Genomic DNA, 24,427 nt, shown 5'->3' with positions numbered 1-24,427 from the left:
TATTGTTTGAACACTTGATGTTAATGCCAGCTCTTAGCAAGCTGATTAAACAATGGTGAAAAGGGAAAACTTGTCACACAAGTGTGAAACAAACAGCCCTGGAACATCTTCTGAAACACGTTCAACGGAATCTCAACATTGAAAAACATTTGTCAAGGAAGCAGTTTTACTATGTTTTGGTTTGATAACAATAGTAAAAGTTGCAGATTTTTATGTATATCATTAGTTTAAAGTGTTATTGACTTTATTAAATAAAGATGGGTACATTTTCTTAATGTATTAACATATAAAACTAACCATAAAAAAATAGTAAATAACAATAATAAAAAATATTTTGCATTAAGATACAAGAAATGTCAAATTTTATCACTTTAAAATGAAATGTGCCCTTTTTGAGTTTAAGATTGGAGGTGATGAACAAGCTGTAGAGGTCAGATTACCTGAATTCATGTCACTCACGGTTGGTCCAGTAATTTGGCAACCTATGAAAACGAAGTTTCTCGCAGCCGTAGGTCGGTGAAGGTTTTCATTCATCCAGGTGGTGTTGTCTTAAAACATTTCGCCAGAAGATTTCAAGTCCCGTTACTATGACTCAGCTTTAAGTCCCAGCTGTTGGTCAGGGATCTTTTCTTCCCACTTCAGGGTTGTGTCCTTTATCAAAGAATTGTGTTTGTCAGTTGCCTCAAACAAGTTATGAACCATAATTAGTATTTTTGAGTCGAAAAGTTCCAGAATTGTTCGTCAACTTTGTGAAAGCAGAAAAACAATGCAACCAAGATGTGATTTATTGTATTAAACTCAAATTGAACCACGTTTTGCACAAAACAGACTCAATTAAATGTTTTTTTTTAAATCTTGTCAAATGGTCAATTTAAATGTTTCCATTTAAAATAGTTATCAATCACAACCTGCAGAAGCGCAGTGAGTCATAAACACTATTAGGACATGGGGATCTCGAGACAGACTAGATAAAGTTTTATCGTCACGGTTTGCTTCCAAACAAAGGAAAGAGCACAACGCTCAGAATAAAGATGTAAAAAAATCGACCTTTGATCATAATAAACCTCAAATGCGTCTTTGTCCCCACTGTAGAGTTTCCGGGCCTCAACTGAGGCCTTTGTGCTTACAAAACTTTAATCATTAAAATGGAGTGTGATCGGCAGGAAAAATCATCAAGTGCTCATAACCGCAATTATTTGGACACGGGATTGCTCCAAATAAAAAGCTTATGGTTTAGATAACGCGATCTGCTTTTGGCCGTGTGGAAAAATAAATATATAAAAAGGGGGCAACACGAGGACTCAGCTCACCAAGGTGTCCTAATGTAACTAATACATGCTGAGCCAAACTGTCAGACTCCCCATCTGCCCCACCATATCCGTTTTTAGACTCTAAGCTGCTCTCTGGCAGATCCGGCTCAACTATATATCCTGTATTTGCCTACTTAATGAATACATTTCTCCTCAACCAATTTTATAATGGCCTCCGCTCACAATGCACTGCTAAATTAAATTGAGGGCCGTACTATATCAGGAAACTGTAGTCTTGCGCATTTTTACAAAATATTAATGAAACAGAATTTTTTAAACAATCAAAAAAAAAAAAGGTGCAAAAAATTCCAAAACTTTAACAGAAAGTTTTAACAGCATAACCCAAATTGGCTTTGATATGAAACATGGCAGATGAGAAATTATAAGTCATTTTTGAATATTTATGGCCCTCTAGTGGTGACTGTGTGTATGACACTAGAAAAACAGGCAGAAAAAAACATTATCATAATTTTAATGTTTAACTGTACTGAACGCTTTCACAGAATACAACACAGCCTCAAACTGAAATATACAGCAAAAGACCCATTTAGTAGAAAATTAACCTGAAAAATTATAGTAATGTGGACTTAATCTTGAGTAAAACACCTTGGAACTGAACGTCTGTGTCTTCTCGTCCCTTCAGCAGGACTTTAAACAGAAATCCTCCCTGCTGTTTCACTCCAAAATCAGTTTGCAGGAATGCAGCATTGTAGTCGGTCACATGAAAATCACTGAAAGGCAGATACACGATTACAGGAGCAGCTCGGACCGCATGCACAAGCTGTCTTCAAGTTTGAATTCAGCCAACAGTGAGGCTCATTTTCCACTGATGGAGGGGAAAACACACACAAACGCACAATGAGTTTAGAACTAGAACCAATCACGCGTTCTCCAGAAACCTCTGCCTTTTTGAAAGGCCTCTGCTACATCGAAAAGCCAACAATAAATAGATCATTGTAACACTCTGATATACATACTTTAAGGTTTTATCTGTTTTCATTATTTACAAAACATCAGCACAATATATACTGAATGTGTACTGCATACACACTCACACAGACACACACAAGTCTAACACTCATGGAAAAATTTCAAATAGACGTATTTTTGAAACACTTATATGCATTTTGTTGGTCTGTGCGATTGTCCAGAAAAATGGTTATTCAGTAATAGGATTTGTTCATGAGTGTTTAAAACTTTATTGTTTGACCATTTAAAGCCCCACTTCGATGAAAATGGTGTTTTTGGTGTTTTTAACATGTTCTTGTGGCCTTTTTTGAATGATGGAGGACATAAATAAGGTGGATTTAGCTCAAAATTACATTTCGGGCTTCTAGTTAAACCATTTTGAATCAGAAACAGAAAAAATACTGTATAAATAAAAAGTGTATTTGTGATGTCGAAACAACAAAAACAACAATGGGTGGGCAACAAGCTCCCTGCTCTGCTCCATTCTGATGGATCTACTTGTAGACGATTAAATCCTTTGCTTTTCTCATCTGAGCTGCAATTTGGCTCTAAACTGTACGACTGGATAGCTGTTTTGCTCGCCATTTCTGCTGCCCGAGAAATGTTCGGTTGTGGGTGTGAGGGGCTGTAAGGTAGTAAGAGAGCATGTAAACAAAGAGCTCTCAACAACAGGTATGGTAAGGGGCACGGGGTTGCTCAAGGTCAACGGTACCGCCCACAACCCAGAGTTGAATTTTGTATGAACAGCTGGTCTGCGGCAATTATGTCCTATAAAAAAACGAAAACGTTTTTTTTTTTTACCTAGGTTAAAAACGGCAAAATCCTAATTAAAAGAAAACTGTGAACGCTTTGAAAAAAAGGTCAAAAGATGATTGGGGTGGGTCTTCAAGTATTTTCATTTATATTTTAATGTAAATTAAATTATTTTACACTCCATAGGTAAACAATCTTTAAGCCGTCACCATGGAAACGGGAGGTTTTATCTGAACTCCAATTGCTTTCTTCTGCTGCATTCACACCGGATGCCACGTGTGTCTGGGGCGTCGAGTTTCAATGTTAAGTCAATGTGCACACGCGATCTGAGGTTCTGCACATCGGGCGCACAACCAATCAGGGACGCGTGACATTTTCAGCGACTCGATCATAGGGTAGAAAAATAAATCCAATATGGCTGTTGGATGAGAGGATTTCCATCCTGAATTCCCATCCATTTTCTTAACCCGTTGGGACACCAGGGCTACCGAAGGATGTCCCAGTTACTGTCCCGGTTAGTGAACAGGTCGCGGCCTGTCCAGGGTGTATACCAGGGTGCCCAACAGAAACAGTAACTGTGTCCGGCGACGTAGCATGATGAACGAGCAGAAGAGGAGGATCGAGCGAGCGGCGCTGTTGGAGCCTGAGCAGCGGTACTCGCTATGCTGGCCCGCAAGCAGTTGGCTGTCCGGCAGACAGAGCGTGTGCCGTCATAGCAGCCGCAATTGTTCCAGCTCCATGGGCTTATGATGCTTCTTATCAAGACAATAATGACGGCTTATTTTTCCCCCCAGCAGGTTAATGCTCAAACTGGGCCACAGCCAGACGGAAGTAACGTTTCAAACAGCCAAAAACCAAGGCGCAGCTCCTGCTGCAGGAGTGAAGAGCACCAGGAGAGACTCTGAAGGATCTGGTGAACCCAGATACAGCAACGTGCATGCCGGCACCTCCGTAGGGCTCTCCAAAACATAAAGCCCTGAGCTACTCGCTCAACATCATCCATGTTCTCCATAATGTGGCAACAAATGAAGTCCAGAAAAACCTTGGTGGTTGTTCTGCGTCAAAAGAGAGGTGGCAGACGAGTCTGGTGTGAAAGCAGCATAACTGGCCTTTGATTACCTTACACCTTTAGGCCTTTTTCTACAACATTTTTGCAAAGATAGCATCCTCACAGATAAGAAAGCAAACATTTACGGTGTAACTCGTAGGATTAACACAAAACGTTCAGATTTCTGATGGAAGAAGAGCTCGTTTCCACAGTGGTGGAGTAGGAAAGGGTGGCTGCCAAGAAAAAACAGAAGTAAAGAGTCGCACCAACCACCCCCAGGAAGAAAACGATTTTCAGTCCAATTATCTGAACACCACTGGAAATGGATCTATTGATGGTGGATCGAACTAAAAGTCTGGATTGAAAAATCTTTTATTGCTTTCTTCCAAAATGTGCTTTTTTTTCCTGTGAATGAAGTGACTTGCTGTTAGTGTGGTGAAGGCGCCGCGCGTGATGACATGTCAGAACAAAAATGGATTGTTGTTCTTGTTGGTTGTGGTGGAACCGCAGAGGTGAGGCACACCTGCCAGGTGGTTTCCTCCGAGCAAAGCCGTCCCAGACTGCACCATTCCTTCTGTGGTCCCTCTCACAGACCCAAGCTGCACCTTCGCTGCTTCAGGAACCCCCCAAGCTGTGGACTGAGACCCCCCCAAAATATATGGTGGGGGCGGAAATGTGGGCGGTTCACCCGCAGCTCTAAAAGAGGTGCGCACTGCACCATATGGAGCGGGTGTGAGATTGGAGCCAAATGGGTTGTGGCAAGGGGTGGAGCTTTCAGGAAAAGCTGACGGAACCATAAGACCAGATGAGCTGTCTGTGGAAGTGCCTGGGAAAACAGGAGGAGGGACAGGAGCTCGAAGGGAGGAGGGGAGGGAGCAAGGGATGGGGGCAGAGCCTGAAGTAATCCAGTACAGAGAAGATGCACCAATGGCAGAGCAGAGAGGGCGAGAGCATTGAAAGGGTTAATGAACTCCAACCTGTATGCACAGTACCTTCACAGATGGTCACTGAATCTCATCCACACACAACTGAAACAACAACACAGCACTGGGGGAGTGTGAACGTGTTTGTGGAGGGGGTCAATAAACTCTTCCACACAAATCGACTGATCTGCCGTCTCGTTTGGTGGACTAAAGTCAGAGCGAGCCAAAGGTGATCCCACTTAAAGTCAAGCTCCTTTCTGTCCTTACCCATGGCTTGTGTTGGGGGGCCAGGCATGTCTGTTAGGGGGTGTGGTCTGGGTTTGGAGGAAAACAGATCATCCAAATCAACCAGCGACGCCCCCACCGGGCCCAGGAAGGACACGGCCTTTCTGGTCATCTCCTTCCCTGTAATGAAATAAAGGTCCAACTCTACTCTAAAAGGTGTTTTCTTTTGGGAGGGGGGGCACAGGCCAGAGGGGAAGAGAGAAAGCAAAGCGGAGGAGAGGGTTAATTGATTAAGACGGTTAGCTGCCTGAAGACTGAAGAGGATGGATGTGAAATGCAGCAGAGATGAAGAGAAAAGTTTGGTTTTATGCATTAAGGCTTTGATTAGAAACAGGTTCACAGTTTAGCCGCTAAACCTCAGACGATTTGAGCAAAGCTTTGAGGGATGCATGATGATGAACAGAAAAAAAGCTGAGTTGGATGAGACTTACCTGTAGGGTCATTGCTTGGGGAGCCCCAGGGGTCGCTGGATTTAGATGCCACATCTCCAAAGGGGTCATCAGACGGGGAGGACTCTGATGGAGGAGCAGGAGCTCCCCACGCATCATCTGCAGCAACGGGGGCAGACCCTAAGGAGGAACAAGCACAGACAGAAAATAAAGATCCTGCAACCCTTTATTTGGATCTGAACTTCTGTGAATTTCTTTTATGCTTTATATTTTATTAAGGTAAATGACTCTTCTGAGCAAAAATAACTTATTTCCCATTAGACAAAGAAATCGGAATGATCTCAAAGACCTTTGGACAGGTATTTTGTGGTCTAAATACAACAATTAAACACAGCAGTGAAGGTATGATGGTGTGGTGCTCTGCAGCTTTAATGCCTGAGTGACTGGTTATAATTTTAGGACTCGTGCCTTTTCTGAAAGAAAATGCCTTTCATTGGTTCATGGTTTTATCTAGGATGCTCTACTCAAAATCTGGACCTGACATTCATGACCATAAAAATTCATAATAGAACATGCCTCTGAATAAAGACAGTTATGTGAAGAAGAAAGGAACTAAATTTATCCACAGACATGAGAAACAATCACCAACAGTTATTACAAACACTGAATTCAAATCATTTCTGACTACGATGTAAAATAATTAAACATCCAGTTCTGTTTGGAGGCAAATGCTTTTTACATGGACAGTTTTAGAAAACTCTTTTCTCTCAATAAAAAAATAAAAGAATATTATCAAAATGTCAAAAGTTGCTTAAAATGTACATCATGAGATGAAAGTTCATTCATTTTTTTATCATTTAATCACACATGGGTCAAATGAAGATCAAGTCAAATTCACAAACTAAGCCAATTATTCTGAGTATGTAGGAAGTATTTATTAATGTTTCTCACCAGGGGCACCCCATGGGTCATTTTCTGGTTTAGATGCATCTCCAAATGGGTCAGAATCCTTAACAGGTGAAGAAGCTCCTTCTCCCCAGGGATCTTTCCCATGTGTTTGAGTTGGAGCAGAGGGTGCCAACCAAGTGTCTGTGGTAACTTGTGGTGACCCCTCCACTGGGGCTCCGAAGGGATCTGAGGTCTTCCCTTGTGGTGGACTGGATGGCACTGTAAATTGATCTTCCATAGATGGTGATGATTGCATGGCAAACGGGTCCTCCTTTATGGATTTAAAAGGCTCAGAGAAAGGATCCTCTTTAGGGGGTGATGTTGGTGTAGAGAAAGGGTCTACTTCAATGGCTTTTGTTGGAGATGACAATAGATCTTTGAACTGTGCTTTGGGAGCAACAAAGGAGTCGTCTTTAGGAGTAAGTTCTTGTGTAGGAGATGTTGTTGGAGCTGTGAAAGGATCGTCCTTGGGAGTGCCAAACGGGTCATCATAATTTGGTGTTTTAAGGGGAACGTCTTTTTGAGTAGTAATTGGATCACTGGGTGAAGTTTTGAAGGGATCATCCTTGGGGGCGCTGAAGGGATCGTCCTTGGGGGCGCTGAAGGGATCGTCCTTGGGGGCGCTGAAGGGATCGTCCTTGGGGGCGCTGAAGGGATCGTCCTTGGGGGCGTTGAAGGGATCGTCCTTGGGGGCGCTGAAGGGATCGTCCTTGGGGGCGTTGAAGGGATCGTCCTTGGGGGCGTTGAAGGGATCGTCCTTGGGGGCGTTGAAGGGATCGTCCTTGGGGGCGTTGAAGGGATCGTCCTTGGGGGCGTTGAAGGGATCGTCCTTGGGGGCGTTGAAGGGATCGTCCTTGGGGGCGTTGAAGGGATCGTCCTTGGGGGCGTTGAAGGGATCGTCCTTGGGGGCGTTGAAGGGATCGTCCTTGGGGGCGTTGAAGGGATCGTCCTTGGGGGCGTTGAAGGGATCGTCCTTGGGGGCGTTGAAGGGATCATTGTTAGAAGACGTGAAGGGATCAGGTTTATCTTTTTTTGCACCAAAATGATCTTCTCCATTCTTTGGGGCACTAAAGGGATCAGGTTCAACTTTCTGCGCTACAAATGGATCTTCTCCATTCTTTGGTGCGGCAAATGGATCTTCATCGGTTTTTGCTGCCTCTGCAAATGGATCTCTCGTTTTGGCTGCACCTGACCACGGATCGCTGCTGGTTTCTTTAGGGGCTCCCCATGGGTCTTTATTCACTACTTCCTCTTCCTCTGATTTGTCTCCTCCCCAAGCACTTCCCTTTGAGTCTGCAGTTTTGCCTGCATCTTCCCATTGCAACTCCTCTTCGCTCATCTTTGCCTAAAAACACAAGAAGTACAAACAGTTGACTACAAATCCATCTATTAATTGAACTGGAGCTTTAAGATTGACATGAAGATCAAATCTGTGTGTGCTCATGCTATTCAGTAAAAGTGCTTGCACTTAAGATCCTTACTCTCCTCTCTGCTTCTTTCTTCTCAGCCTCAAGTCGAAGGCGCTCCTCTTTGCGGGCAGCGAAGGAAGCGGTTAGATCAGCTACGGAAGGTATATTGTCTAGAGACGGAAGGCCTGTAGAACCAGGATCGTAGCGTGGCTTGTAAGTAGGATCCTTAAGGGGTTCTGCTGATGAGGCTAGGCAGAATAAATAAATAAATAAATTCATAGATATCACATATCATATTCTATAGCTATAAGCACAGTTTTCAATTGAAATTCCAACAGTACTCTTCAAATACAGAGATTTGACTGCAGCAGTCATCCACAGACCTAAATAAATAAAGACAAAAAGTCTTACCAGCAGCACTTTTTGATGTCTTTTCTCTGGTCTTTAGGGCAAAGTCTCTTTCTTCCTTCAGTTTATCATCATCCTCCATTAGAACTAGTACAACCTTGGCCTTCTCTCTTACATTAGCACCCTGAAATAAACATTTCTACTTTAACCTCAAAACAGTTCAGGTGGTACAACCAAATATCTCGTCATCAAATCAATTCTAAAACAACAAAAACTAATGTCACATCAGAGAAAAGAGTCACTAAAACAATACAAATAAGGCCCAAACTTTGGCCCTTAGGAGGCATAAGTAAAGTTAAAAGGACCAAAATGATGTTAATGTTTCAATATAAATAATTAATGCCCTAATAAAGCAGCATGAAATTCTGTAAGTGGAACCTAAAAGAATTTTCTCACAAAACAAGTGTCACCTGATCTTTGCCATCCTTTTCAACAAAGCGGTACTCTGTGAGAGCCTTCACAATGTAAATGTTGTCTTTCATTTTCAGGAGCACACGTTCATCCCCAGTTTTCAACAGGTACTCAAGTAACGTCAAAGACTGTAAAAAAGAAAACAGAAAACAAAAAAAAAGAATAAAAAAGATAGACCAGTAAAATAGACAATAGAAAAGTGGATGACATCTACTTTCAATCTCACAGAAATTTTTCTTTTAGTGTTTCTTACGAAAAGAGATTTTTGAAATCTTTGAGAAGTTTGAGAGCAGTTTTGGTGTTTTCTGTTTTGGGGCATTATGAATACCAAAACTATGGTTTGTCCATGTTTTTCCAGCATTAGATTTCTTTCTTTGATTTTCAATTAACAAGTATTCATTTTAATTGTACCAGTTTGACTTTCATATAATGGTATCTGCTTATTCTAGTTGCTTTCACAATGAGCAGAGCTGCCACACAAGTGATTTTGCACTACAGAAGAACCCTAGCGTTTAGGTTTATTATCAAAGACAATGAATAAAAAAAAAATCAAAACACTGTCCCCCACCTTGTGTATGTGCCTCCAGTTCTTGTCATCTTTAAGCCGCTTCCAAAGCATAGTCATGATCTCGTTGCAGGCCACCACATTATAAGTGAGATCAGAGATGTCTGCCATCTGAGAGCTGGATGGACCCCATGGATCATTGGAAGTAGCTTCTCTCACCTGCAGGAGATGCAGGAAATGGGGGCTCACTCTCACTCTGAAGGGTATCATTTAACCCTTGTGTGGTGTTCATATTGTTGTTACTCAGCCAGTGTTCGTGGGTCTGGTGGACCCGTTGCATGTTGTGGTTTTTAATGCCTCACAATCAAACACTTTGATGTTAAAATACTCGACAGATGTTTACCTCATCCAATTACAATCAGTATATTTGGTTGATATTTGCCCTTAACCTTTGTTAGATCACATTCATAACTCATTATCTAAAACGTGATAAAGAAAATCAATTAATATCAATATATGAGTGGAAACAAATTTTCAAGTGAAGCAAGGGGTTTTCAAAACTACTGACATTTATTTATTTGAACACAGAAACTGAACCCATTCAGCTGCACAACACAAGCTGAACACATAGAGTAAACCTATTAGTCAAGACAACACATCAGCCCCATTGAACACATGGCCTTCTAGCCACTAGCCTATACAACACATGGTCCTGGCTGCTGACGGCCTGGTCCTGTGGCTGGGTGCTGATGGCTTCGTTTTGGAACTGGCTGATGCTCAATCTGAATGGTAAATTGTAAATGGCGTATACTTATATAGTGCCTTTCTTCCTACAAGGACAAAACACTTTACAGTCACAGACCCATTCACCCAGTGACACACACATTCACTCACACATTCAGACACTGGTGGCGGCTACGCTGCCAAACACAGGCGCCCGCCTACCACCAGAGGCAAGGTGGGGTTCAGTGTCTTGCCCAAGGACACTTCGACTCATGGGCGTGCAAGGCGGGAATCGAACCTGCAATATTACTATTGTAGTAATACTACAATATTACTCTGAATTTTCAGAAATGTGATCCTCTAATTCTGAAACCTCCTCTTCTGAATCGTCTCCCACTACATCATCATCAAAAACGTCACTCTCTTCTAAAATCAATTCCAGGGCCCTCTGCGCAGAAAGTCTTTTGGCCATTTTGATCAGTTGTGATAAGAAACCACACTGGCAAAGCTATATTTATAGTGTCCCGCCTCCAATTTGTAGCTGATAAAGAGCGAGATATTAAAGATTCCCGTAAGAAAGTCAAATGGTCAAATGTGCGGGAGAACGAGAGCAAACAGAGTTGATGCTTGAATTATTCTAACAATGTTGCAACCATGTGCGGGAACCGCAGGTGCAGAAACAGAACTCACATTTACAGTGAATCTTTCTCTCTCTGCCACTCTCTCTCTCTCTTTCTCAGTGGTCACACACACACACATACACACCTACACACACCCACACACACATAGCAGGCCCAGACAGGTGGAGGACAGAGTGTAGGTACATAAAACATCAATTTCCACACTTCTATTAGCCCGGGTCCAGTGGACCCGAACATCTTATATGTAATAGAAATGTGTTGGGGGGGTATACGGTGTGTGGTCATTAAAAATGTATTCTGATATATGTTCTTCACAGAAAATGAGCCAAGGCCAGTGAGTCTGAGTTTAAAAAATTAATTAATTGTATCATTTTTCTTTTGATAAAAAATGAAAACGGGTCCCACAGACCCGAACACCACATAAGGGTTAAAGAAGGATAGATCTTTCTGCAAACAGCTGCAAGAATGTACCAATACCCACCTTAACCTCAGCCTCAGAGTAATTCTGGACCAAGTTCTTCAGCTGTCGGCGGAGCATGGAGGAAGTCATGATGTCAAGAAGGGGGAAATGGGGAATTAAACCACCACAATCTGACCAAGAAAGAAGAAGAGCAATGAATTAAGACGTGCATCTCAGATAGTTAGAAATATCACACAAAATATTAACACAAAAAAAACATACCTTCAAATTAAAACTGCCTTTGTTCAGGAATAATTAGATTTCAGAGAGCATTCATCTGCTCCTCTTCTTCCCGTCTGCATTAGGTTTTATCCAAATGCCAGGAGCAGTTGACACTCCTCTATATAGTCCTAGAATTAATGGCAGAACATATCAACTGTGTGGGAAGAAAATGCCCAGCTGATATTTAAAGAAAAGGCTTTAGTAATTATGATATACAAATATATAAAATTCAAGAAATAAGTCATATTACAATCTGTATTCAAATCAGCTGCTGTGTCCAATAAACCCTGAATTTTCCATTCTATGGCATCACTTAAGTGTCAAATTATTTTAAACCTATTTTTGCTGAAAACACTTGCAGTGTGCATGTGAGCACAATTTTATCTAGAGAAAAACAACAAAAAGCAAACAAAGACACTGCTGGTTTAAATCCAATAAACTGTGAAAGATTTATAAGAGACAAAAGGATTGAAATTAAAAAAATATGCACAAGTACAAATATTTACTGGGACTTTAGAACTGTAAGAACTTAACTGTTGAAAAAAATACAGGTCTATTTAATACTTTTTTTCAGTACATTTAGACAGTAAACTGTAAGCGCACTATAATATAGTTATGATTAATCAGAAATCGTCACATGGTTGTTAAATGGGAAACTGTTCCAAAATATAAACACATTTATTTCAGAATAACTATTAAAGACTTTGGGATCATAAGTCATGCAAATTCATCAGTTTTAACAAACATGAAACATGAAAACCAAAACCTGAGGATAATGTTTAATGTTAAATCTCTTAGTTTATGTTCACAGTTAGGCCTTCAAATGTTTAAATTAGGTGTAAAAACATAGAAATAAAAAAACAGTTATAATTTGAGAGTCAAGAATGTACATAGACAATAGAAAAAAAAGATTGTTGAAGTGCAAAATGTTGTAATATCGACTCATTTTAAAATCCATAGCCATATATTTTTTAATAAATTGGATAAAATATGTTATGAATCATCTAGAGAAGCAGCACCATCATAGTTTGTCTTTTTTTTATAATTATCTTTGTTTGTTTTTCTTTGACCATGACACAAAGATGATTTCATCTGTTATAATAAACATTAAATGCTGATAATTTGGGGATTATTAAGAAGAGAAAGTAGAATATAGATCATGCGTCTTTCTGCCATTGTTAGACACTTATATTCACACAAGAATGCATTACTTGCTTTTCTGAATCTGGTAATATTTAAACACATATATAGGGGGGAAAAACAGAACAGCAGAGGGACTGTACAAAACATGAAGTTAAAATCAGGAACACCTAATCATCACTGCGTGGCTGCAAAGCTGAACAATAACACTTGAAGGTATCAGATGATAAGCATTTTTGCCTGCGATTATAACAAAAACATAACTGAAGGGCTAAGCTAGCAGCTAGCTGATGAGCATTCTGGAGTCCAAGCTAAAAGACAGACAGAGACGTAGAGAAAGCTAAATGCGAACCACAGTAACTGTATGCCGTCGAGCAGAAAACTATCGCGTCGATTTGAAGTCAGAGACCGTCTTTCAGCACCACGGAGAGCGACAGAAGACGGGTAGCTCTACTAGCTGCTGGCTAACGGCCAAGACAGGCTGTCAAGTCATCAAGAATTGGCCTAATAGCTAAATATGACTAACCAAACAAAGTAGTATTATTCAAGGAACGTGGCGTGTTATTAACAGAAATTCCATGAAGCGCTTTTAAATGGAGAAAGTACGTATTAAGAGCTAAAACAACACGAACCGAGGGTTGCTTTGCAGGAATCTTCGAGGACACGACGCAGGGCAGCTGTTTCCGCTTCCGCAAATTTCAGCACCTGCTAGACCACGCCCCTTAAAAAATAAAATTCTTAAATATGAAACATAAAATTTTGTTTTAAACCTCTAATGGAAATATTAGTCAACTGGGAAAAAATGCGTTTTAAAATGATTTTTATTACATTTTTGTCTCCCCCCCCCCCCCCCTTGTTTTTTTTCTTTTCTTGTTTATGCTTATGTTTTGCGAGGTACATACAGTTTCTTCTTCTTCTTTTTTAAAATTTTCACCGCCGTCTGGTGGTTTGGACGCAGTGAACCCAAACTGCATCGTCGTCAGAGATGACTTACGACCATCTATCAGTGACAGTTGGTGCAAGATGGCGGCCGAGGGGGAGTACGAGTCGATCCTGTGCGTGAAACCAGATGTCAACGTTTACCGCATTCCACCTCGAGCTTCGAACCGTGCGTACAGGTAAGGAGACACTTGTGGCTTCTAACGGAACCGAGCAAGGTGCGTCGAGAGGGCTCGGTTCGGGTGACGTTTTACATTGGGAAGAGTGACTCTGCAGTTGTAGTTGTTCATGAGCCCAATAAAGGTTTGTTGGGATGTCGGGAGTTCGGGGACACAGATCATTGTTGGACCTGTGTGTGTTTAGGCTGCATTGCTGTCACAGTTCTTAACGCGTCGGGTTTTGCTAGATCATCATCATCGCTGTCTTCTGACATGTGTTAGCATTTTTTGTTTTCTTTTTTTAAACATTTTAATTTATGTTTACTTAACCTGGATTATGAGTTCCAAAATTCAATGTTTTCTATCTGCCTTTATTTTGTATAAAACACTGCATGGCCGGAATCTCTTTGTGGGTGGTCAGTGGGCAGATTTAGATTGATGGGCCCCTTGTACCCACCTTGTACTAAAACTCACAGCCCAAACTACCCACACTAGGGTTGAGCGATGTCCCTTAAATTGGCAGTTGACGATGTTTGCAGGAAACCATCAGGATGGTCGATGATATCGTCGGGGGGTTATTTTTAATTTTTTGTTATTATATAATTATTATAAGTTATTTTACTTATTACCTTCTTTTATTTTATTTCCTAAGTTATAAATAATGATTCATCCGTGATGATCCAGTATAAACTGAGGGAAGTGACTTTAACAAGCAAAATAACAAACAAAATAGAAAAGAAGTAGTCTGCTCCTGCACTTGATTAGTCAAGTGGACCAGTGTACTGAACGACCGTGTCTCTGAGTAGAGAAGCCGGACTTTGTGTTTGAGGGGAAGGGAGGAGGCTTTGTTACGTGTGCGCGTAACAAATACAAATAAATAAATGTATATACATACACATATAAAACTACTAAAAAGAGAAAATGAATGATTAACATTTAAAATAAATTCATGAAATTCAACTAAAAGCTAGATTAAAAAGGAAGGTCTTAAGCCTTTCTTTACAAACCCTGTACAATCTCTGCGGCCCTGCGGCATGCTGGGAGGCTGTTCCAGAGGTGAGGTCCGTAGTAACTGAATGAGGCCTCGCTGTATGTTTTAGTTCTAACTTTTGGGATAACCAAAAGGTTTGTATCAGAGGATCTCAGGGTCTGCAAGCGCTCATACTTCAAAATCATATCAGATAAATATGAAGGCCCGAGACCATGAAAACATTTATAAACCAATGAAAGAACTTTAAAATCAATCCTGAAGCGCACAGGGAGCCAATGCAGCGATTTTAAAATCTTTGTAATGTGTCCCCCTTCCCCTGGTCCTTGTCAACATGCGAGCTGCTGAAGTTTGCAGAAGTTTGCAGAAGTTGCATCCTGAGGTCTTTGTGTTTGTTCGGGAGAAGAACATAGTGATAGGCAGTTGTTGTCGCTCTTTTTCAATGGGTTTTAGAGAAACTCGAAATTGAAAGAGAATTTGCAAGTATGTAATGTAAATTTGGCAAGCTGTTTTACGTACGTGTACATATTAAACTGCAACGTTATTGATGCACAGGTAGAGAAGAAGCGGAGTGACTTTTTAGCCAATCAGAATGCAGAACACAATGCACGATGCAAATCCGTGAAGTAGCGAAACCGTGAAAAGTAAACCGTGTCATAGCAAGGGATCACTGTATTGATTAAAAAGTAGTGGGCCTAAAATTGAACCTTGGGGGACCCCACAGTTGATGTCAAAGACCTTTGAGGAGCATGTATCCATACTTACGTAAAACCTTGGATCTGTGAGATAGGAGTAAATCTACTTTAGTATGGTACCAGAGATGCCCAAACCTCTTAGCCTGTTGAGTAAAATACTGTGATCTACTGTGTCGAATACAGCACTGAGATCCAGTAATACCAGGACTGAAAGTTTCTGAGAGTCCAGATTACATCTAATATAATTTACTATTTTAACAAGGGCTCATTTGCATGAGCATCACTATCTTTATCAACATGTAGGTCAAAATCACCAGTTATTAAAACTCTACTGTATTTGGAGTGTGTGAATGATAAAAATTCAGAAAATTCTTGAAGAAAACAGGAGGGAGGCTGTGGTGGTCTGTAAACAGTAACACATAAAATAGACGGGCTGTTAAAAGAAAATGCATGATGCTCAAACGAGGAGTAGCTATTTAGCATGTTTCTTTAGGTTGCAAAGTGCCACCACCTTTTTTATCTCCCCTGATAGAATATAAAAAGTTAAAATTTAATGGGGAAGCTTCAGTGAGAACAACAGGAGCATCAGTACCCAGCCAGGTCTCAGTTAAAAAAAGGCAATCTATGTTGTTATCTAAAATGAGCTCATTCACAATAAAACATTTGTTTAAAAGGGAGTGAATATTTAAAACGGCAAACTTTAAGGCCGTGTGTGAGTGCAGATGGATTGATTCATCTTTTTTGTCCGGTAATGTGTGAATGTGATGGAGATATCTAACTGTGGAGTTGGTGGATCTGAGCTGGGGGTGCTTGTGAGATCTGCTTGTTATGTGAACTGGGATGTGTTGTGTGATAACTGTGGTTTTAACTGAGGATGGTTGCCGGTGGTCCAGTCAGCCAGTGAGCAGTTTAGCAGAGCAGAGTGTGATTTCAATGTTCATGGATAGAAGTTGAGATCCTGTTTGGTTTGGGTGGATGCCGTCTGGTTTAAAGAGATTTGGTCTATTGAAGAAGGTGGTGAAATTATCAACATATGGAATATTATTAGATATGCAGTGTCCTTTATGTCAGATGTGAAGTTATCGTAGACGGCTGAATTTAATGTCTCCAAACCGGGGAGATGGAAGCGGACCGGAGATGATGCGCTGTTTGTCCAGCTGCTTGATGGAGTGGATGAGAGTGATGAAGTCCTTCTTGAGGGTCTCAGATTGCTGAAACTTTAGGTCATTCACTCCTGCATGGACTATTATTGTGTGTGTGGAGGGGTGCGAAGGGAGAGCTGGTGGACAGAGTTGGTGATGTCGCAGACGAGGGCGCCTGGGTGGCAGAAGGTGCGGCTCCCGTTAACGCGGACATACCTGACCATTGAAATTCTCACAACAAAGGAGCCAGGGGGATCCCCACCGCCGCGAGTTCTGGCCGCCGAAGTGAACGGGCCCATCCCAGCAGGAGGACAAGCGGGAGTTGGCGTTACACCCAATGCGAGAGGCGAAGCAGCCGCTGAAGCAGGCGAGACACCAGGAATGATGACCCTTTGCATCTTTCTCTCTTTTATGGTGGTGTTACCAAACCAGCCTGTTGTTCCGCTGGTGAGGATGCTTTCTATAAGTCCCCTGTAGGCTTGGGTGAGGGTCCTGCGCTTGAGTCCGGCCTTCTTCAGCAGCCTGATGAAGTACAGCCTGTCTGTGATCTGCAGACCCAGAAACTGGTGGTAGTCGGTCCGCTCCACCACAGTCCCGTTGAAGAGTGCTAGACCACGCCCCTTTAATCATCCAACTCATTCTGAATTCTTTAAAAATGTTTCATATAAGTGACAGATTGCATGACATAATTATGGGTTTGACCTCCTTTTACTGCGGAAACTGAATGAATTTAATTTGATGGCTGTGTATAAATGTATAAATAGAAAGAATAAGCCTTTTTCTGCTGTTTGACTCAACGAGACTCGTGTGTTTCTTGTTAAAAAATCATTATAAAGTTACTGGTTTCTATTTAGACTGGGGGTCAGATGATCAAATGGAAGCTTTTTAAGTACTCACTCTGATGAAAGTAGTGTTTTTAGCGTGTTCTTTTGGCATTTTTCTGATGATGGAGGACATATGTAATAAAATAAAGACTCAAATTATGTTGCTGAGAAGATCTTTATTTAAATAATTGTGAATCAAGAGCAAACAAAAATAAGATTGTGGTTGTGATGTCGCAAATACATTGGGCAAACCATAAGCTCGGTACTCTGAGGTATCATCAACAGGACAGGAAAAGGGGCGGGGTTACTCCACACCAATGGGTCCGCCCACAACTCAGAGGCAGATTTCTGCTGCTACTCTGCTGAAACTATGTCCTAGAAAAAGTCACAGGTTTTTAATTTTGGCACAAAAAAAACGGCATAATCATATTGAAAATATTAATGGGAACACTGTTAGCAGTTGGTTTTGACAGAATTATCCAACCAATGTTTTCTGCTCATTATTTATGTATACGAGGATGAGGCCCTATGGTTAAAAACCCAATGAATCTTTTTGTGGCATTTTGGAAGAAACAAGTCCTAGTGAGATAAAAGTGTTTTACACCAATAAACTAGTTTTCTCATGTCTGCAGGGCAGCAGACTGGAAGCTGGACAGTCCGGACTGGTCTGGCCGCATGAGGATCACAGCCAAGGGCAAAGTGGCATTCATCAAGCTGGAGGACAAAGTCTCAGGTTTCATGTCTGCTGTTACTCCTATTTAATGTTACTTTTGTATCACATGCAGACTTTTGTGAGCTGAGCATTTTTTTTTTTAAGTATTTCTGGTCGGTTCTTGCAGGAGAGCTGTTTGCACAGGCTCCAGTGAATGAGTATCCCGGCATTGCAGTGGAAACGGTTAGCGACTCCAGCCGTTACTTTGTTCTGAGGATACAGGACGACAGTGGTGAGTTTTCAGGGTCAACGCTTGGTGGTTTGTAGGCGCCGGATCAGAGGTTTTTTTCCCTCTGTTGTGTCTAGGTCGCAGCGCTTTCATCGGAGTCGGCTTCGGAGACAGAGGAGACTCCTTTGACTTCAACGTGACCTTGCAGGATCACTTCAAGTAAGCAGGTTGTTTTTGAGGTGACTACAAATAAAAACAGACATAATTTTAGTCAGTGTTGCTGTTTACAATTACAGTAGGTATCTGGGGTCCTTAAAACTCACGACTTTTTTTGAAAGAAAGTTTGAGGGGTTTTGTTATGGAAAATGCTTATGTGTATTGTTTATTTCTGTATGTGTGCTGATAATGTGTGTTTTTTGACTTCTCTGCAGGTGGGTGAAACAAGAGATAGAAATCAGTAAAAATGCACATCTAGGAGATTCTGGACCCAAACTGGACTTGGGTTTTAAGGACGGACAGACCATCACTCTCAACATTGGAGTGAGAACACAAATGTTTTACTCAAACAGCGTTGAAGGTCGCTGTTGGTCACACATGTTTGTGTGACCACAAATAGTAACTAGTGTCAATAAGAAGTCATATTCTGTTACTTTTACATAAAAATATGAAGAAGAAAAAGTATAAAAGAAAAACCTTTGACTACAACCTCTAAGAGTCACCAATGACTTTTCCTATTTAAACTTTTTTAAATTTTTTATTTTGTTGTTGTTATTTTCAAATTGCGCTTATATTTTTTGGATTAAAAATATGAGCTACCACATGTTATAACCCTTGTGCTATCTTAGATGACTTGCATTGACGTGTTATTCCTACCATGACAAAGATGGATAAAGGTGGAAAGATTTCATGTAATCCATGGACACCAGTGAAGATCACAAATCATTGAAGAAAAAAGGTTTAACGCACTATCTAGTGGGTCTAGATGACCCAACTCCCAATGTTAAAGTGCCTAGGATAGCACAAGGGTTAAATGAGACTTCTCTGGATTTCGTTTTATACTGCAATCAGTTGTCCACCAGAGGGCGCTGTTCTTCATTCGGTTTAGCAGCAATGTTGTTTGCTACTATAATGGGTGTGTGCTGACCCTAATTGCACACAGTCCTTAATATTTGTTTTCTGACAACTATTTTAGACATTCATATATAAATTTTCATTGAATAAAAAATATGAGCTCTAAAAACACACTTTAAAGAGTTCAAGTTCAAAAATCATATTTATTAGGATTTATTTTCTGAATTTAAAAGCTGAAATTAGGTGTAGAAATTAACATTTTTGATTAAACCAAAAAAAGTAATATGTTGCAGCATTTTTGGCCTGAGAAGTTTTCATTCCTAGACTCAAATGCATTTTAATATGAAAGGATCTGTTGTCAGAAAAGAAAAAATATTGAATAGGGATGGATGGAAACTTATTAAGTAGGGTTGTGCCGATGGACGATACTATCGTCCATCGTGATGGGTGACTGATATCCCGATGGAGAGACACCATCGTGATGCCACTCCCCCGCCACGTTGCGAGTCGACACCATAAGCCGCGGTTACATGTACAAAATATCTTGATGGGATCAATGGACGGATTAGAATCCAACCGTGTACATGGGCCCAGAGAAATGTTTTCAGAATATAACAAACATGGGTCACACTTTCGGTCGGAATAAATCATTCACACATGCGCAGTAGGGTTTGAAAAACCGGAAGCGGATATAATTTCCGCCGAGCAGCTATTTTTTTCCCCAAACAATTGAATGTAAGAATTCAATACAAAACAATGTTAAACAGCGCCGAGCGGCTTTATACATTGACATGTCAGCTTAGTAATATACGAGACGATCTTCTAAACGTGCCTTTAATAATGTTACGGTTATTATGAAACACCTGTTCGCTCATCATTTGAATTTTAATCCGTGTGGTCAGTGCTTTTTCTGAACGGAACCGGAAAGAAGCCAGGATCATTAGCAGTATGCTAACAACATTAGCTTTGGGTGGTGCTGTAATCTGCATCCTGGCTGCACGTAAACATGTGGGAATAACGTCAGCCTTTATTTAGTCAGGACACGACTGGAAACACAAATCCACGTGATTGAACGGTTTCCAAGGACTGAGCGACATTTCTGCTTTGAAGCTCAAACCCCTGTGTGTCTGCTGACGATCCGAGCTGTGCTCAGACACACACTTTTAGACCCGGTTCTGAGTTCGGTAGCTCGTACCCCTAGAGCTGCGGGACGGATCGCAGTCTTAAATTTCCCACACATACCGCTCATGTAACAAAGCACCCCCTTCCCATCAAACACAAAGCTGTAAGTCCGCGCTCCGCCGGTCCACTTGACTAGTGAAGTGCGGGAGCGGACCACTTCTTTCTTGTCTATTTTGTTTGTTACTTTTTTTGTTAAAGTCACTTCCCTCAGTTTATATTGGATCATCGCGGATGAGTCATTAGTTGGAAAATAAAGTAATAAAGTAAAATAACGAATAGCAATTATGAGAACGAAAAATTTAAAAATACCCCCCCCCCCGACGATATCATCGTCCATCCCGATGGTTGACAGCAAACATCGTCAACGGCCAATTTAGGGGACATCGCCCAACCCTATTATTAAGCTATATTTTGGTGTTTATAGATGTCTTGAATTCAACAATCGTCATTTATTGATCAAATATTTCAATTAATAAGGAAAAATAAAATAATGGTAAAATTTGAAATATAAACAAAAAAACAGTATAATGTTCCACCAAAAATGTTTTCATAGGCATCACCTCTGATCATGGCTACTTCTGCCACAGTTTGGGGTATTTTATCTCTATATTTTATTTTATTCAATTGTTAAATTTATATCTTTTTGCCTTTAAACAAAACTGTGTGTCTTTTAGCTTCCAGAGTTTAGTGCCTAAAGATGATTGTTTAGTTAACATGTATTTATAGAGCAAAGTTCTGGGAGTAAATGTCATTTAGGAATGTTCTGAAAAAATATATATTTTTTGCTCTAAAAAATCTCACTGCTGTCAAAACTGCAAAAAATAAAGGCATTTAAATGTGAAACCAATATTTTTTTCTCACAATTGTAAAGGTTAGTTCATGTCTCATGTGTTCCAGCAAGGTAAAAAGAGGGATAAGCCCCGCCCCCAGATCTCGGGTGGGATGGGACTCCTCCCACCACCACCTGGAGGCAAGATAGCCCCTCCTCCTTCGTCAGGGACATGCAACCTCAACACAGTCCCACAGACTGGAGGCACAGAGACAGGTAGTCAAACCACCAGCAGCAGAACGAATGTCATTTCTCTGGTACATTCAAAAAGTGAAACTCTTGTTTTACATAAAACTACTTTATTTGTAGTTTTATGTTTTATTTTTTGTTTTATGAAAACCTCCAATTCTGTGTCTTAGAAAAGTAAAAATTCTACATCCTTACACAGAAAAGGATGTTTTTTTGTACAAATGTACAAACTAACAGCCTTCTTTTGCACAAATGACTGCATCAATGCGCCCTGGTATGGAGGCGGTCCGCCTGCTTTTCGTACCTTTAGGTGTGTGGGAAGGTGCCAAGTCACCATCTCCATACAGCAGCTTGACATGACGTGCTCTTTTTTGGTAGATAGATGCCCGATTGCTCAATGAGACATCACAAGTTTCCAACATTTTATTTTTTCACAATGAATTTCCAAAGACATTTTCCAACTGAATTTTAAGTTTTTATTACCTTTAAGCCACGAGAATCAGAACTAAATGGAATAAAGTATTTTTTCTGAAAAAAATATTGATTTCTTTTGGGGTTTTTTCTCCTGTTTATTGTGTGTGTGTGTGTGTGTGTGATTTATTTGGGCACACAGTAACGTTTGAATAAAGATTTCTTCCCTCCTTCTGTCAGAATGCCTGCTGGATCTGGACTGCAGTAACTCGAACACAATGGTTCAGTCCAACGCCAATGCAGATCTTCTCTGGGGAGACTTCTCAGCTCCTGCAAGGTTTGTCGTTTTTTTCTTGTAGTTTTTAATTTACGTGTTCAAAAATGCTGAACAAATCAGATTTTAACTGTGGAAGAGCTAAGTTTTAACCCACAAAGCCTCTTTGCATTTCTTTTTAGCATATAAGAAGTTAAAGTGTTCAAAACTAATCTGGATTGTTTCCTTCCTTGTAAATATTTTTCTATGAAAAAAATAAACTCTTTTATCATTGTTTAGCAGGTACATATTCCATATATATATATATATATATATATATATATATATATATATATATATATATATATTTCTTTTTATCGGATTTATTCGATTATTTTCAAATTGAATTTACGTTTCTAGCTGCCCTGCTAGATCTTTGTTTGTTTTAGATGTTTCTACTTTATTTTACTTCCTTTTTTATATATTCAAGAACAAATATTCTATAGCTTACAAATATTAACGTATACTTACGATAGAAATAACTTTTTTTCCGGTATGTAGCATTTACTGTGGATTTTGTTGTATGTGTTTAGATTATTTTAATTATTTTTAGTAACATCAATTTTTGCCTTTTCAAAAAAACAATATAATTCAGGAAATGTGCTTTCTGTGGATTTAAACTTTGTTTTACATTATTTTTAACTTTATTCAGCTTTGCATCTTCTATATGGCATTGTTTATGTTTGAACTTTTTAAATGTTTTGTTTCTCCGCTAACAAATTATTTCACAAATTCTTATTCATTCTGTCAACTATACTTTTTAAATGTTGTTGTTGTTTTAGCTTTTTTACACCTATTTCAGAAAATGAAACACAACAAGGTCCCTTTAGCTTTGAAGGACATTTGGCATATTTTACCTTCTTTAAAAGTTGTTAATCAAATAACATAAAATAATGTTAATAAACTATTTTAAACTTCTTTTAAGTTTTTTTTTTTTTTTACTTTTACCATATATTTTTGCATTTTTTTTCTATTAAAGTATAGTTTATCTATTGAGTTTTATTGCACTTATATCTATCAAGTGTACTGGTAGTTGCTTATTTTTAGCTATTTTTTTCAATTTCTAAATTATTATTATTATGTTTCATTTCGATGTATTAGAATACTTCGTATTGAAGCCACACTTGATTGTTATGGAACTTTTTACCGGTCATTTATTTTACTGAGCCTATACAAAAATATGTACAGTAAGAATATTTTTGAAGGAAATGCAGATTTTTGCAGATACTGATGACTGCTGGACTTCACAGCTCTGTTCCTGCTGCGGCCGAGCCTCAGAGCACCACAAACTGGATCCAGTTTTGATTGGCCCTGGCCGTGACCTGAACCCCACAGGTGCATCATGCTGAGATTGGACCCACATCCTGTTTGTAGCTCTCTCAAGTCCTCTTAAACAGAAAAGCAATGTGTTGAAGCTATCAAACATGAGCCATCTTCAACAAATGTTTAAGGGCTACGCGCGCTTTGTGTTTGTCTGAGCAGAGCTTTGTGTGTTCACACCATGCCACCACCTCTGCAGCCACGGTGGTGCTTCATGTGAAAACAGACGCCATTGTTTCATGCAGCCTGTTGCTGTGCTGTGAAAAAGGAAAAGCACTTTTCAAGCCAGAAATGTTGTTTACAATCATTTTTTTTATACAGGGTATGCTTTGTTGCATAAGAAAAGAAAAAGAAAAACTCATATAAATGTCTTTATTTTGCATAAAGCTTAAAGCATTCCTGAATAAGAAAGTTGAGCTGAATGTTGCATCTTATTTACTGAAAGAATTTTACTGAAAACTTTTAGATCTTTTCAGAGATTTTGAATGTTAATGTCAGTGAATGAATTCTTCACCTTTTTGCTGATTATATGAAATTATTCCATGTAATTTTGCTGTGATCAGATAACATGGACTGTGTTTATCTATTAGGTTTTAAGATGATTGACTGTTTTGCTTTAAAAAAGTATTTTGTCTCATTTCTCATTTAGCTTCGACTGTAAAGTCCAAGGACTAACAGCAAGAATAATTGACTGAAAAAGGCAATAAAACCTTCAGTGACTCCATCGAGTCTTTCCTCTTATTTTACTTTTAATGGTTTATTCTTTACCTTGTGTGTTGGATTTGCTAATAGACAATTTTTGTTTAAATATAGATAACTTGAAGTTATTTAGCTCTACTTAAATATAAAATGATGACAGTTTTTGTTTGTTTTTGTTCTCAATCCTGGAGAATCTAAGAGCAAATTTCTGTTGGCGTTTTAAAGTCATTTTCACAAGTTGT

The 24,427-nt window shown here is 39.8% G+C and overlaps 2 protein-coding genes across 4 annotated transcripts; one reads left to right on the top strand and one right to left on the bottom strand.

Moving 5' to 3' along the window:
• Window positions 1-1,765: 1,765 nt before the first annotated feature.
• Window positions 1,766-13,263, bottom strand: LOC101158708 (epsin-1). Of its 3 annotated transcripts, none has more exons than XM_004074039.4 (11): window positions 13,177-13,263; window positions 11,405-11,532; window positions 11,204-11,313; window positions 9,422-9,577; window positions 8,853-8,981; window positions 8,446-8,566; window positions 8,107-8,282; window positions 6,629-7,970; window positions 5,720-5,857; window positions 5,271-5,408; window positions 1,766-4,975 (listed from the first exon to the last, which is right to left on the bottom strand). In XM_004074039.4, exons 3-11 carry the CDS (start codon window positions 11,270-11,272, stop codon window positions 4,542-4,544), a joined length of 2,703 nt encoding a protein of 900 aa, XP_004074087.2. In that variant the 5' UTR covers window positions 11,273-11,313; window positions 11,405-11,532; window positions 13,177-13,263; the 3' UTR covers window positions 1,766-4,541. The 3 variants fall into 3 exon arrangements, with proteins under 3 accessions (XP_004074087.2, XP_020562809.2, XP_020562810.2); XM_020707150.2 differs by lacking the exon at window positions 13,177-13,263 and adding an exon at window positions 13,071-13,093; XM_020707151.2 differs by lacking the exon at window positions 11,405-11,532 and having other exon boundaries at window positions 13,177-13,241.
• A 216-nt stretch (window positions 13,264-13,479) lies between these two features.
• LOC101167805 (adaptin ear-binding coat-associated protein 1) lies at window positions 13,480-24,210 on the top strand. The gene is made up of 8 exons (XM_004073883.4): window positions 13,480-13,662; window positions 17,923-18,023; window positions 18,130-18,234; window positions 18,309-18,390; window positions 18,603-18,711; window positions 21,322-21,469; window positions 22,094-22,190; window positions 23,417-24,210. Exons 1-8 carry the CDS (start codon window positions 13,568-13,570, stop codon window positions 23,469-23,471), a joined length of 792 nt encoding a protein of 263 aa, XP_004073931.1. The 5' UTR covers window positions 13,480-13,567; the 3' UTR covers window positions 23,472-24,210.
• Window positions 24,211-24,427: the final 217 nt, after the last annotated feature.

This window comes from Oryzias latipes, chromosome 11 (assembly GCF_002234675.1).
Source record: "Oryzias latipes chromosome 11, ASM223467v1".
Lineage (NCBI taxonomy): Eukaryota > Metazoa > Chordata > Actinopteri > Beloniformes > Adrianichthyidae > Oryzias > Oryzias latipes.
This window is presented reverse-complemented; position numbering and strand designations above follow the sequence as displayed.